Consider the following 16,439-nt stretch of genomic DNA (forward strand, 5'->3'; position numbering starts at 1 on the left):
AAAATAGCTCGTATATTACATTTCCTCTCCTGCAAGAGATTTATTATTATAACACTCTACTGTGCAGTTGCTTATTAAATAAAAAAAAAAAACTCGTATGGAGAATGATCAATTGCAGAGATTGAACAGGTGTCATTTTCTAGCACAATTACATGTTGGCACAAATGATGGTTTTGTTTCAATCACACGCACGCATAAAAAAAACGCAAACAAATTTTATTAATTAGAGATTCTATCCAGACATAAATTTATATTATAGATGAAAGTCTGACGTTCAATGAGCAGTAATGTAGAGCAATGCCAAACCCAAACATTATTTATTTCTTTTCTCGTACTTAATCCTGTATAATCCACTTAATGTCACAGCTTCAGAAACATGACAAGAATTTCTGTGGTAGCAAAAGGAAGTCTGACATTATGCTGCTTCCTTTGTTTTAAGCTAAGCGTGTCTTTAAACGAGGACAACTTCAAGATGAAAAACCTTGAAATGTGTCACAAGTGCAGTCCACGTATTATTAAGGGCTAATGAATGCTTGATGTATTCCTAAAGCTACTGGAAATTCCAATGCATTTTGCTCTTTACCACTAAAGTGTTCTATAAAATAAGTAGTGGAAGAAAAGGGGGGGTAGAAATGTTTACTAGGATGCATTGAGAAAATTGTAATCTCAAAAATGTAAATACTGCATTTATAGCTTGCATTCCATTTTGGCCCACCTTTTATATTGCCAACAGAATATAAGCACAAATGAAACGTTGCAAGAGGAGGCCACTCAAGTCATTTTATTTAATTAATGTCGGGTTTTGATCAAGGACCTTGTGAGGCTGCTTTTTGAATAATTCTGGTGAATTGGCCTCTACAACACGATTGGGCTTTTCTTTCCCCCAAAGACCCTAATTCTATGCACAAAGGAAAGCCTTGTGCTCTTTGTCTTAGATACACTTGCACATAACTTCCAATTGCATCCTCTGACCGAAGTTTATTTGATGATTAATGTTATTATTTAGCTTCAAGAGAAAGCAAAATTTCAAATATCTGACTCATATTCCCTCTCCCTTTAGCTGTGAGATTAAGTTCTTTTAACATCTCAATACACATTACACTCCTCCCCGAGTTAAGGAATTAATCATTCTATTCTGAGTTCTTTCAGAAGCAGTATTTTAACATCCTGAAATTGAAAGTTTTCTAAATGGAGGCCAAAACATCTGAAGTATTTAACCTATTTTTAAAACTCTGAAGATGTTGTAGCTATTGAAATAAGACAAAAAATTATATAACTGAAAAAAATTCTTGCTGGCCAAGCCAACACACCCCTTTTCCCAGACAGGGCTTTTATTTGTAGTCTCTAAGGTGCTATAAGACTATATGCTATTTGTTTCAATTTAAGAAGAGGTGAAAGGTCACAAGCAAGGATAATTTGGACAGAGTATTTATTGATTCCTATATGCGTTCCATAGGAACTACTGTATAACGTTATATGTATGCAAAGTACGTGATCCAGCAAGTTATTGGTTCTAAACATGATCCACAACAGGATAACTGAAGCAGAAATTTTAGATTTGGACTGGCCCAATCAAATTCCGAACCTAAACCCTATTGAAATGTTATGAAAGGACGTGACGTGAACTGTTCATGCAAGGAATTCCTAAATGCCCCAACTGGAAGCTGTTCAGTAAGGAGGAATGGCTCAAAATTTCTAAAAGCTGAAGTCATTATTACTCATTTACCTGTCACCTGTTACTGAACCAAAGTGTTCACATACTTATTCACATGAGGATTTTTACTGTAAGATCTTTTTTATTAATTAAATAAATCAAATATCTTTGTGTTCTATGTTTAATCAGGTTATCTCCATCTTTTATTAAGACCTTCATGAAGACTTGATTCAGCTTTAGGTCTAAAATATATGAGAATACTGCCCAGTCTAGGAGTAACATACTTTTTCTCAGAGGTGAATACAAATACAGTATATGAAGAGTAAGCATATCTGAAATTTGTTGGGATCATATTGACTAATTAATTAATGTTACAATTTGTAATTGTGTGATTTAGCACAAGGCTATCATGCATAACCTTGACTGACAACATGACCTACTTATTGTATAGTAAATTTTGTTTTCTGAGTCATTTAAGTTTTTCATCATATATAAGATAGTAGCCAACCCACATGACCAAAAACATTGTTGCTTGGCTCTCTCATAATAACAGCAAAGTTTGTTAAACCTCTTCTATAATTAATGTTATTTGCTTTACTGTAATATATATCTTACACTTGTCACATTCTCAAAAAGATGTTAGACAGTATTTTACTTTTCTTGATCTCTTAGAATTTTGTGACAGAATTGATGATAACTTTGTAGCCTTGAAAAAACACGTACTACATTTTGTGGGAAAAAAAAAATCTGATGAGTGACTAAAGAAGTAGCAAGACCTGGAATAAAATACAAGTAAATTCAAAACTTTATTTCATCAAGGCCTTGCAAGAAGAATATTATAGAATTCATAAGGGGCTGATTTTGTGTTGCCAATCTCATAGTTTATATTTCTAATCTCTTCTTATTCAACCACAGGCAACTGAGTAATTATGTTTTTGACCTTGCAAAATTATCTTATTTATTGTCATCTTAGATGTCTAATTATACAGCACACACAAAAAAGTGAGTGAAATGAATATCTATTCGTAACTACTGGAGGAACCTTGGCTTTAAATTCATAACAGCTCTTCTGAAACCACAAACAGAAAGGTTTGCAAAGTGTTTTGTCACTCGATGTACAGAAAATAGATCTTTTATATCTTCTAATTAAAAGGTTTATCATATTCATCATGTTCTTCAAAATACCACGTTCTTCCTCATTACACTCTTCAGCTTAAGGAAAGGATGATTAAAAACCCTGAAAGACAGGTGCCAGCTTTTGTTCACAGACTTTTTGGCTGCAATTTTCTACACAACTGCCACAGCAAACAGAGTGGATATAATTCAGTGCTCATTAAATAAAACCCCAATACTGGTTACAGGTAGGTTTAAATAGCTCCCCAAAATTGCACTGATTAATAAATCATTATGGAAGAAATTAAAATAATAATATTAATAAACATTATTATTAATACTGTTGAAATAAAGCCGACTTTCAACACACAACCGCTCAGCTGATGCCGTTTTTTCTGGCACAACAATACCATTGACATTATTAATGTTAATAATATTAATAATTATACTATTAATATTCCAAAAATATGTTAATATTATTTGATGTTTTCCAAATTTTTCCATTTTCAAGTAGAATGCTATAAGTAGAGTCACTTTGGAATATTACAATTATTGTATGGTATAAAGCGGTGTGGCAAATGACATGACATATTACAATTATACATGTATATTTATATAGAGTATTAACACATATAATGACAGAGGCAGTAGGAAACATTTAGACAGAAAAGCTGAAACAATAAAAGAACAACAAAACAAAAATTGATGACCAAGGAATTTTCCATTCTAAACTTGACATGTTGATGGTTGGGTTGATGCTGTATAATTCTTCTGTATAACTAATTGATAAAAAGGCTATAAAACTAAAATAAAACTGCTGCTCTTTGCTTCCTTGTACCACAAATTATTACTGAGCCCTGTAATGCTATTGATTTACCTGTGCTATATCACATTTTAATCACCATAAACCAAAGGCTAATACATACCTGTCAACTGTGATTGCTCTTACCAAGAGGATTTTTGACACTCAGGAAGATGTATCTAAAATTCTGATAGCCATCTGCTAAGTTTTAACTAATAGGCTCTGTGTGCCTATTAGTCTGTTAGAAATTGTTGTGGCCCCAGATTCTACATCAATGGTGTAAACTTGCATTGATAAAGGTTCAACTCCCAATTCTTCAATTTATTTTGAAGAGATTAAAAAATAAAAGTACCTTGACCATTTCAGGGCTATTATGTATATATTTTCTCACTACTCAAACTGTCAAGCCTCAAGGTTTCCTAGGAGACCAATAATTCTACTGAAACTGGATTATGTAGTCCAAAGGTCTGGGTCATCACAAATAGACTTGTTTCAACAGCAATCCATCTATCTCCTTGTGCCCAGATCATGGCTTAATGCACTTGCTGTGTGATAATATTTACTTGCACACTCAGGGTGTGAAGCCTGAAGGCCAATTCAATAGTGATTAAACATGAAATAGTATTGATTTCTTTAGTTATTGAAAATTTTCTTCCTACAAGAAAGATTGTCTCTTCGCCTATGAGTAAGTGTTGATGAAGAGCTGCAGGAATCATTGCTTATCTTCAAAGAACACATGAAGTATTAAATATTTTGGGTTATTTGGTGCCATTTTCTAGTTAAACATCTAGGACATTAAAAATCTGGGACCACATCATGTCTAATCATGTGAAGAAAAGTTAGATTCAAACAAGATTATAGCATTGCTAGTCATGGGAGGGTTATTTATATGCTAAATGACTTTATTAACAAGTGTCATGCATGCATCCAAGGTGCAGTCTCATTAACATAAATAAAGAAAATGTTTGTTCCAATGGCACACAGTTGTATACCTGTGTCCAAAGGTCAACTGCGAGGTGTTTTTTACAGAATGGAAATGTAGCACCACATCCAACTCAACTCAGGCAATCAGTAGTAGAATGATACCTGCAGGTCAGATGAAATGAAGCACACATCATTTTTTATTTTCAATATTTTAGAGCCCCTGATTATTTTACAGCCAATGTATCTGACATTTCATCTAAGAGGTCATCTGAGAATTAACCAAAGACGACTGTGCAGAGCTGTCTGAAGCAGACTGTAGTAGGCACAGGATATCCTTTAATGTTACACTCCATAATGTGAACCAGCACCTGAGCTCGAGAAACATGAAGATCGTGCTACTAGTACAGGAAGATGAATGAGAAGCATTTCTTGGAAAATCTTTGATTTTTGCAAGACATGCTTCAGTTTGGGTCAGTTTTCAGATCTTCCTCAGTGTTTCCTAAATTGAAGGTGATTCACTATGACTTAACACATTCAGCTAAGCAATGCTGATTTTGTGAAATGCCTAAGCCATAGAAAAGCTTTCCAAAATTGTACCAGTGACTGACTAGAGTAAAGTAAATGACAGCGTGCCATCAGAATTTTTAAACAGAGTGCCAGTGGGAAAAGGAAATTTATCCCCTGGTAAATATTTGGTAATATTTGGAATAAATAAATATTTTTTTTCCTTAAAAACATGTAATTCCCAATTATTTAATCATTATACGTGTATACCTAATTCGGAATTACAATCGCTGTTTCAGAAGTGGCTCTTCTGCAATGCCCTTTGTGCCCACTTGAGAGAAAATGAGACGCCTACACATACTTCTTAAATATGTTCACCTGTAAAGATATTTGCATTGTTCCAATGGCCTGAATACAGGAAAGACAACAGCAACTGGAGGAGTGGCATGTTTCTGGCTGGAAAGTCACAGGGGTCATTGTTGTGTCAACTCTGGACAACTAATCCCACCCCTACTTGGTTACTGTTGCCTAGTGACAAAATCACTGGAGCTAGCATTGTCTGTGGGAACAAATAAATTCCAATGCTTTTTTTCTCCTCAGTTCCATCTGTTTGAGTTTTAATTATTCTGTTATTAGGATAAGGCCTATAGAGTTGTAAAAAAACATTAACAGATAATTATGGAAATCCTGCATTGAAACCACATCTTCAATTTGTAGTTCACAGCCTCTTACACGCTATGAAATAGCTAGAAAAATCATATGGATCTTTATGAATAAATATGTCATAAAACAAAGCTAGGCATCTTCACTCTACCAGTTAGAAAACATCAAATGTACAGATAGTTTATATCCAGTAAACTGACATTATGGTAAACATGACTGTAAGTGTATATATAAATTATAATAATAATAGTTCCTTACACTTATATAGCGCTTTTCTGGACACTCCACTCAAAGCGCTTTACAGGTAATGGGGACTCCCCTCCACCACCAACAATGTGCAGCCCCACCTGGATGATGCGACGGCAGCCATAGTGCGCCAGAACGCTCACCACACATCAGCTATCCGTGGGGAGGAGAGCAGAGTAATGAAGCCAATTCATAGATGGGGATTATTAGGAGGCCATGATTGGTAAGGGCCAATGGGAAAAAAGCAAATATACAGTGCCTTGCGAAAGTATTCGGCCCCCTTGAACTTTTCAACCTTTTGCCACATTTCAGGCTTCAAACATAAAGATATAAATTTTTTATTTTATGTGAAGAATCACCAACAAGTGGGACACAATTGTGAAGTGGAACGAAATCTATTGGATTTTTGAAACTTTTTTAACTAATAAAAAAATGAAAAGTGGGGCGTGCAAAATTATTCGGCCCCTTTACTTTCAGTGCAGCAAACTCACTCCAGAAGTTCAGCGAGGATCTATGAATGATCCAATGTTGTCCTAAATGACTGATGGTGATAAATAGAATCCACCTGTGTGTAATCAAGTCTCTGTATAAATGCACCTGCTCTGTGATAGTCTCAAGGTTCTGTTGAAAGCGCAGAGAGCATCATGAAGACCAAGGAACACACCAGGCAGGTCCGTAATACTGTTGTGGAGAAGTTTAAAGCCGGATTTGGATACAAAAAGATTTCCCAAGCTTCAAACATCCCAAGGAGCACTGTGCAAGCGATCATCTTGAAATGGAAGGAGTATCAGACCACTGCAAATCTACCAAGACCTGGCCGTCCCTCTAAACTTTCAGCTCAGACAAGGAGAAGACTGATCAGAGATGCAGTCAAGAGGCCCATGATCACTCTGGATGAACTGCAGAGAACTACAGCTGAGGTGGGAGAGTCTGTCCATAGGACACAATCAGTCTTACACTGCACAAATCTGGCCTTTATGGAAGAGTGGCAAGAAGAAAGCCATTTCTCAAAGATATCCATAAAAAGTCTCGTCTAAAGTTTGCCACAAGCAACCTGGGAGACACCCCAAACATGTGGAAGAAGGTGCTCTGGTCAGATGAAACCAAAATCGAACTTTTTGGCCACAATGCAAAACGATATGTTTGGCGTAAAAGCAACACAGCTCATCACCCTCAACACACCATCCCCACTGTCAAACATGGTGGTGGCAGCATCATGGTTTGGGCCTGCTTTTCTTCAGCAGGGACAGGGAAGATGGTTAAAATTGAGGGGAAGATGGATGCAGCCAAATACAGGACCATTCTGGATGAAAACCTGTTGGAGTCTGCAAAAGACCTGAAACTGGGACGGAGATTTATCTTCCAACAAGACAATGATCCCAAACATACAGCAAAATCTACAAAGGAATGGTTCACAAATAAACGTATCCAGGTGTTTGAATGGCCAAGTCAAAGTCCAGACCTGAATCCAATCGAGAATCTGTGGAAAGAGCTGAAAACTGCTGTTCACAAACGCTCTCCATCCAACCTCACTGAGCTCGAGCTGTTTTGCAAGGAAGAATGGGCAAGAATTTCAGTCTCTCGATGTGCAAAACTGATAGAGACATACCCCAAGCGACTTGCAGCTGTAATCGCAGCAAAAGGTGGCTCTACAAAGTATTAACGCAAGGGGGCCGAATAATTTTGCACGCCCCACTTTTCATTTTTTTTATTAGTTAAAAAAGTTTCAAAAATCCAATAGATTTCGTTCCACTTCACAATTGTGTCCCACTTGTTGGTGATTCTTCACATAAAATAAAAAATTTATATCTTTATGTTTGAAGCCTGAAATGTGGCAAAAGGTTGAAAAGTTCAAGGGGGCCGAATACTTTCGCAAGGCACTGTAGCAGCAAGACCATCCTGCTTAAATAAGGAGAATTAGTCAACTTAATCATTTAGTTTTTATTTTTCCCCACTAGGTAAAACAGGGCTATATTGAGCATGGAACGTGGCCTAGCAGTGGGTTACACCCCTACTCTTTTTGAGAAACGCCCTTTTAATGACCACAGAGAGTCAGGACCTCGGTTTTACATCTAGTCCGAAGGACGGTACGTGTTTACAGTATAGTGTCCCTGTCACTATACTGGGGCATTAGGACCCACATGGACTGCAGGGTGAGCGCCCCCTGCTGGCCCCACTAACACCTCTTCCAGCAGCAACCTTAGTTTTTCCCAGGTCTCCCATCCAGGTACTGACCAGGCTCACACCTGCTTAGCTTCAGTGGGTACATTTATATACTTTATAAATGTAATAAAGTTAAGGATTATTATTTTATATAGAAAAAGTATTACACATTCTTTAAAATATTCCTTTTATAAATATAACTGAGTATAACTTTAATTATACTCAACCTCACTTTAGTTACAAATACAATAACCATGCAACTTGAGAAAGGAAGGTAAAGGTTAGAGTTAATAAAATCTGATTCTGGTTTCAAAATAAACATTTAAGAACATGCAAAAGCTTATTTTAAATAGCATTGATTACTGTGTGAATACTATTATAACATATTGCCCTAAATTTGTAAAATAGATTGATATTTCTGTTCTAGACGATAAACTGCATCTCCATATGCTATTATTGATGGGACGTAAAAGCCAAGTGGAAATGTTAACTGACATTTGCCATTACATGTTTTATTCATTATTTTTGTCTTTGTTAAATGATCTGTAGTATACAGGATTTTTATTTAATCATTATATGAGTTTACCTCATTTGGAAGTTCAATTGTTGTTTCATATGTAGCTCTCCTGCAATAGTTTTTGTGTCCACTTGTGAGAAAATCAGACATACACATACTCCTTAGATATGGACTAAGGATGTTTTTTTTTGCTTTTACAATGCTCTTATTTTTATGTAATGACTAACATAATACACACTCTCATTAGTACTATCTAATTCAAAGTGCATATCTAAGATTCATAAAAGAAAATAAATAATAGAAAATAACCATATTTTAGACAGTATATGTGTACATACTGCACAAGCAGCAATACAAGAATTTCAGGACATGGCAGCTCCTAATAAATGTCAGAACAGAATCACACATTTACAACATACTGTAATCTCATGCTTCACTTTGTCAGAGGTGTAAAGTAAGATTAAGTGGAATACAGAACATACAGTACAATGCTGTTTACTTCATTTAGGAATTTATTAAGGTCAAAATGATCACATAATAAACTTTCTCAGAGCTATAATGAAGCTCCGTATGTGTTCTTTTTCTTCTCTTTACCAGAGTGTTGCTGTGCACATTTGGTATAACCACAGTTCAGTTTCTTACTGCTAGGGAAGAATTTACTAAATCAAAGCTGCATTGTCTTCATATTAATCTCCCTGTGACACTGTTATTTCCAATTTGTTAAGACTAAACTTAAAATACCTGCACACTTCTGTAAAGAATTCTCAAATTAAAGAAGAAATTCACCAAAGAGGCTAAACAGATTCTCAATGCTAGAGTGGTGATGTTCTCCAGGCATCCTCTGGGCAACACATAGCCCTGGATTTCCATCTTTAAGACTGACAACATGAGGACTTTGGATTGAAAAAAAAACTGCCGACATACCCTTTCAGTCAGAGTAAATGTAAGATATTTGCATTAAATCATTCTTGGAAATCAGTTTCTATTTATATAGTATGTCTCATTACAATAACTACAAGGTATTTATAAATTTTAAATATATAAATTTTCACTGATTTACATTATGTTACTGAAAAATGTCTTAATTCTCACAATTACACATTTAATTTTTTCAATACAAAATCCATGAACATTTCTTATCTTGTGTATATCTGTAGTCTTTTATAAATATAACTCTTAAGAAGTATTTGTACCTATCCTATAAAGTACGTCCTCCAACAGATTCTTATCTGTTTTGATGTCCACAAGTGTATGCACTCCAGAGAATCATTAAGTATTTAAACTGTAATAAATTTGTCTGAGGCAATTTGCCCTTAAGCGTTACAGAACATGCGATGGTGTTGATATGGTCCAGGATATATGAATTTAAAAAAATCCCCATTGTTGGAATTAAGTTTTAAGTTTTAGGAATATACAGTATACCATACATATGACTTAAAACGGTTTATCAATGCCAGTGTATTCTGTAACTCTTTAGGTATGTTTATTAGCTAGTAAAAAATTAATTTATAACAAAATTATAATATAAATTTGGGAGGAAAGTAGGATTCTGACCTTGCACTTGTGTATTCCTACATCTATAAGAATTGACTTCCTGTTGCACATCGATCTCATACTGCCAACTCTTATACTGATAACAGATGACACAACATGCACCTCAGTTCCTCAGTCCATAATGGATATTCACCTGACTTCCTCAGGGAACTTGACTCTCTCTCCTGAGTCCCAATAAACATCTCCTGATGCTTCATCATGGCAGTCTCCCCATCCAACTCATAAATCTCAAAATAGGCAGCACTATCCAACTCTCATCTCAGCCTCTCCAAGAACATGTGGGCCTGCCAAGGTCAGGTCTCAGAAGACAGATGTCCATTTTCCTCCCCACATACATCAGCACCAGATAGATGTATGATGTATGAATTTTGCAGGATTCAAAATTCTCAATGCCATGTTGACTCCTCTTCCTCCCTTCATTCTATCCATCTCCCATTTTGCTCACTGCCTCACCTCACCTCTCTTCTCCAGCTAGGCTGGAGAAGACATCAGAGACATCCTTATAAACATCAGAGATGGTACAGTGACTTGGGTATGGGAATGAAGAATCGCTTTTCTTCTCATCAGACCCCAACTTTTCTCCATAATCTGTCCACAGCCCCATCCTGCAAGCCCTGGAGATTCTAACTCTGCAAAGCCAGGAACCATCCTCTCAGTCTCCTCCTGGCCCCATCCTAGCCATATCCAATCCTCCTCCTTCAAAGGAGATTTCACTTCATTTTCAATCTCCACCACTAGTAAACTTATCCCTTTGGCAACAGATCATCCAAGGTGCAACCATTAATTTAGCTTATCTCTTAGAACCCCTCCCCTACCATAGCATTGTAGTTTACAGCTCAGTTTCAGTCTCCCTAGAGACCGCTGCTCGCTCCAATCTCTCACTGTTTCAGAATTCAGATTAGCTTTCTCCTTCTTTTGGGATTTCTTCTGCTTTGCATTTTCTGACAGAAAAGTCTATACTAGACCTCCCCTTTCACTTCAGTGTCACAGAAATTCTCTGCTCATGCAGCTGCCCTCTTACAATGGTGGAACCATATCTTCTCGATCCTTAGTTCTACTGCTACCTGTTCACCAGCCTTCAATCCACAGCATCATCTGGGGTTCTCACTCTCCCACCTCCCTGCAGCGCTCACTTTCTGAGGCCCACGCCCACGAGGCTTTACGCATTCCTGGTTCTTTTTCCATACCCATCATTTATACTTTCCACAAGATCTAAAGATGCCAGGGGCCGCACCAACATTTCAGCAGGAGCAAAACAGGCCTGTAATAACTTTAACTCTATTGGCCGCATTTGCCACTCTGTATGCCCTCAGAATCCATCTTCTTTCACTTGCTCAGCACCCCCAAAATGACTACTTCACTTTCTTTTGACTCCAATAAATATTGTTTATTCTAGAGTCAGAGCTAACTTCATACATCAAACCCTTATTCATTCCCTTTCTCCTAAGAAGTCTCTCGTTTAGTTACTCCCCCAGACTCATCACCATCCCTACCTCTTCAGCAACCTTAGATAAGATAAGATCACTTTATTGGTCATATACAATTTCTTGCATTAGGAATTTATCTTTTTGCATACCCCAGCTTGCTCTCCATGAGACACACAGGTGGGGAGAGAGAAGCTTGGGGTCAGAGTGCAGGGTCAGCCATTTATACTGTGCCCCTGGAGCAGCTGGGTTAAGGGCCTTGCTCAGGGGCCCAATTTACAATCGGCTCTTTCCAACCCAATCACTACAGACATCCTCCTATTCAAAGGAGTTAAGCATCGATTAATGATCAGTTCCCTGTTTGCTTGATATCGAATTTGCCTCATTGGCGGAGCTACTAGAAAATTATCAGGATAAAAGCGCCTCATCATTGATCTCTCAGCCCTGCATAAATCCTCTAGTCTTAACATCAATAGACTAATCCTGAGGCTAGACTTCTCCTTGCTGTACACAATGGTTGCCCACACTAACCACCTCATCAAATCTACAGACAGCCTCTCAAAAGCCGACACTTCCAACACATTCAAAACACCCTAATCCTATTGATACAGAATTCTGGAACCTTTTCGGGGTCTGCAAAAAACACTATTTCACAGTCTACCATAGCAACCCAAAAATCTTCACCTCACTATTTGAAGCGCTCTGCTTAAAACTTTTAAATAACTACAGCCTCTCTTCAATACTCGATCTACCGGATGGCATTCTGCTAACTGTTCCACTTTTAAATGCCTTAGTAGCTCTATATTAACTACACCCAGTATTTAACAGCCACAATTCTTTGGGGTTACACCTGGACACCAAAATCTACTCATTTGCTATGACAACTTATCAGTAATCTACATCATCAATAGATGGAGCTCCAAATCTCATATTATAATGAAATTGCCTGAGACACCTAACCTCCATCCAAACAATGAATCATCTGTGCTGCATGCATTCTCTGATACTTAGATCAGATTGCTGACTCCCTTTCAATTCAAGATCTTGGCTCTTGCTACCAATCAAGAACCAACGCTGATTCCAAGTCACACCTCTATCCTTTTGTAGCTAGTTCACAAGAAGCCATTCATCAGAGCATCGCTGACCACACAATTCACTGCTACTGGTACAAATGGAAAAACTTAATAAAACCCTACCATAGGATCAAAATCCCCATCACAACATTCAACATGAAGGAGCCATCACTTCCCCCTCTTCGACCTGCCTCTGGAAGCATTATTCCTACTTGCCTTCTTCAGTTTCCTTCAATCCTTCGAATTCACCCCTACTTGTAGTACTACATCCCTGTCTCCCTGACCTCTCTGATTGTTCTCAAGTTGAAGTATAATTGTCTACCGACTCAAGAGAAGCAAGACCTATCAGTTAGGTCCAAGGAGTTTTCATTTACTATTTTAAACTCAACTTGTCCATCAGTTGTTACTATTCTCTCCATGTGTACTACTAGCTCTATCAAAATCAGCTATATTATTCAAGCCTCTATTTATCAACCAGAAAGTCATTACCTCAACATTACCTCTAAAGCCGGCTTCAATGCTGCTCACTACTCTGGTTACTCTTTTAGGATCAACATATGCTCACAGCATATTGGGCATATACCAAAACCAATCCCATAAACCTAAAGCTTGCACATCATAAACAAGTTAAAGATTCTGCATCAGTTTTTCAGGTCATTCTTTTGGGGAGTCTGTGCAGCTCTACATTTTAAGCCATTAGAATGAGGTTGCCAACTCCCTTAGCCACTCAAGCTACGCCAAAAGTACACTGCACATTTCTTGCCTCTCCCTCGCATTTATTAGAATTTAATTGAACTACTCAGAATAACCTAAATTTATATAGGATCTTTTTATGATACATTTAACATTTATGATGTGTAAATGTGTTACATAGAAAAACATTACACAGAGACAAGGAAACTTGATCAAACTTAATCAAAGTTAAAAATGCTGCTGCCTGTTAATGTAAACTGGTTGCTGAAATCAGAATATCATACAGTATATATATATACCCCAAGTTATGTTAAAATATGTTTCCTACTATATTTAAATAACAGAAAAGTAAAAAGTCTAAAAGAAAAGTTAGAGACCTTTAAAAAAAACTACAGCATTTTTCAGCTGTTTTGTATTTTTGCCTTCACTTTACTCTGAATTTAAAGCCATGCCACTGAATTCTGCCAAGTTTGACGGCCAGAGTTTTGTTGTTCATTTCTGGATTTTAATGATATGCACAAAGTAATGCCTGAGGAAAAATACCACAATTTGTGCTCATGGCATTTATACAATGGTGCATACCACTTTTTTATTTTAAAAAATCATCAACTTCTCAATGATTGCACAAGGAGGTAACTCTACACGTGAAGAAAAATATGCAGTACAACCCATGTACAGTGGATAGGCAAGATCAGATGGCCAGCATCAAGCAATGAATGACTGAAAAGTGACTGATTGAATTGGTCTGCAGAACTGAAAATCCTCCCACACTACTCTAGTTATTTCTCTTTTTTAATATTCTCAAAATTAATGCCTGAGAGGAAGTACCACAGGAAGAAAAACACTAGAGCTATGGAGACACATTTTTATTAGAATATTAATACATGTTATGCTGCATTTTTTAATTAATCACTGTTAATGTTATGAATCATATTACTTTATTTACTTTTGCCACAAGGTTCTTATAATTCTTAATGAAAAGAAAAAAAAGATACTTTCACTGTTAACTACAGTATCAACCATTATAAAACCAATTAAGAAAACTATTTGCACAGTTTTATTATTTATAATAATAATAATAATAATATATTTTATACAGCTTTGTATTTATATTGCATTTGTTACTTTCCAAGTCTTATATTTTTGAGTGAATATGATTATTTCTGCTAATTGTATTTTTAGTCTTTGTATCTTTATTGCATAATAAACACTTCATTTTTATAAAGGTGTTGTTTTTTTTACACAAAAAAAAGCAATGTCTAAAATAATAACAGATGTGTAGAATAAAAAAATGTGATTTATCGCCTATTTAGTTTTCATCAGATAGCAAGATATATTTTGCTTTTGTCCACACCCCATTGTGCAATAAGAATTGTGAATAATCATTAATGTATTGCTCTGCATAATTAAACATAATCATAAGCTTAAGTATAAGAGGTCACACTAGCTCTTTTCCCACACATTATGTTTTGAAATGTTGGTCTGACATCATAAGGATTCAGCATTTGGGAAGTTTTATTTCCACAAAGTGACTTTGTGAAAGTGATTTTCCTTGACAGCACCCACTTTACTTTTCTCACTATCCATCTAAAGAAAGGGGAATGTAGCGGCACATTTTTAAATTAGCCATACGGAGGGCTAAATACAGATTCACAACTGTATTCAAACAAGAGTCCCCAAAAGAGATGTTCCCCTTTAGGGATAACATTTGCACAAGACAATCTGGCCTGGAAACCGATGTGACAGTTAACAGGTGTTTGACTTAAATTGTGTAAAGAAAAGCTGTCTTCTTTCTGCTAAATACTTTTAAAAAAAGAGTTCTTGCACAGTTGGTTTAAAAACATTGCTTATGAGGGGATATGTTGTCATATGCGAATAATGTTTTGACTAATTCATTTATTGACTAAAGAAAATTATTGACTTATCGTACAGCAGATGTACATAATGAAGCCATCCAACTCAAGTATTTCAGTTCACCATGACTGAAATCCAGCAGACATTTTTAGAAATCTGTGATAGACACCTTGCAGACATGCTGCCAGTCCTATACAGATCAGTGGGGACAGTGGATGATGAACAATTAGATGTGGAGCATCTTCACAACTATGATCAACTCTCTACAACAGATCTCAGTGGCTGTTCATGCACGCTATGTTTAGGACATTGAGTATCTTATTACAACTAAACTTTTTTCACTTATGACTTTGGTAATGACATTACAACATTAAATAGCTTGAGTTACTAAATATTTTCATGGGTATTGTAAAAAGGTGCATGAATCTTACATGAATTCTCCCTTGTCCTTCTGTAGTCTGCTTTCTGTTGGCCACAAACAGTATGTTCACCTTTTGCTTCACCACTCCAAATGAAATCAGCCACCCATGAAACTGGGCTATGATAGGCATTTTATATTTCAAGGCATCATAGGATCTTAAGCTGACAGAATTTATGTTTCAGAACTTTTCACTGTAATTGAGTTTGCACAAAAGAGAGACTGTGTAATGAGAGCCGTAAAATGTCCCATACAAAACATTGTATTCCCCATACTCTATGGGACTGTATGTAGATATTTTACTATATTTTACAACCTTTTGCATCACGACTGCCTTGTTTTTATTGCTTACTTACTAGAGTGATTAACTTAGATTAGTAAAAATGGAGTTTGAATGACACCATTGCAGTTACTAAACTGTCCATAAAGAGGTTTAAAATAAAACAAACTGCAACAAAATGTTTTTTATGAAAAACTTAAATTTGAAAACTTTATTTTTTATTGTGTCACTTATTAGAGGTATCATTTTACAAATGTAATTCAAAAAGGTGAATTGCTTTTCTATCTTTCCCCATAGCTGAATTTATGAGGGGTGTGTGATAATTTGGCTCCTTATAATATAGAACAAAATGAACGACTTACCTCGACTAGCTTGTTAGCATGCTCACGGAAGACTTGGGCATACTCTTTGACCTCCTTTTCATTGCCACTTTTTGCTGCCTCAATGAGCACAAGCAGGGGCACATTTGTCTCTAAGAAGGAGTCAGAGATGTGGTCCATCACAGCCTTTCGCAGCTGAAAGAAAACCATTAAAGAAATGTGTAAGTTCACTCTGCG

General features: G+C 36.4%; 1 protein-coding gene across 1 annotated transcript in view; it reads right to left on the reverse strand.

The window, feature by feature from the left end:
• The window catches only part of ctnna2 (catenin alpha 2), a 549,783-nt gene that overhangs the window by 113,420 nt on the left and 419,924 nt on the right, over positions 1 to 16,439 (reverse strand). Inside the window, exon 9 of the mRNA XM_088930486.1 lies at positions 16,245 to 16,397. Within this exon, the coding sequence (XP_088786612.1) occupies positions 16,245 to 16,397 (153 nt within the window). The remainder of the gene's footprint in view (positions 1 to 16,244; positions 16,398 to 16,439) is intronic.

The sequence above is a fragment of the Atractosteus spatula genome, chromosome 1 (genome assembly GCF_055471065.1).
Source record: "Atractosteus spatula isolate fAtrSpa1 chromosome 1, fAtrSpa1.hap1, whole genome shotgun sequence".
Taxonomy (NCBI): Eukaryota; Metazoa; Chordata; class Actinopteri; order Semionotiformes; family Lepisosteidae; genus Atractosteus; species Atractosteus spatula.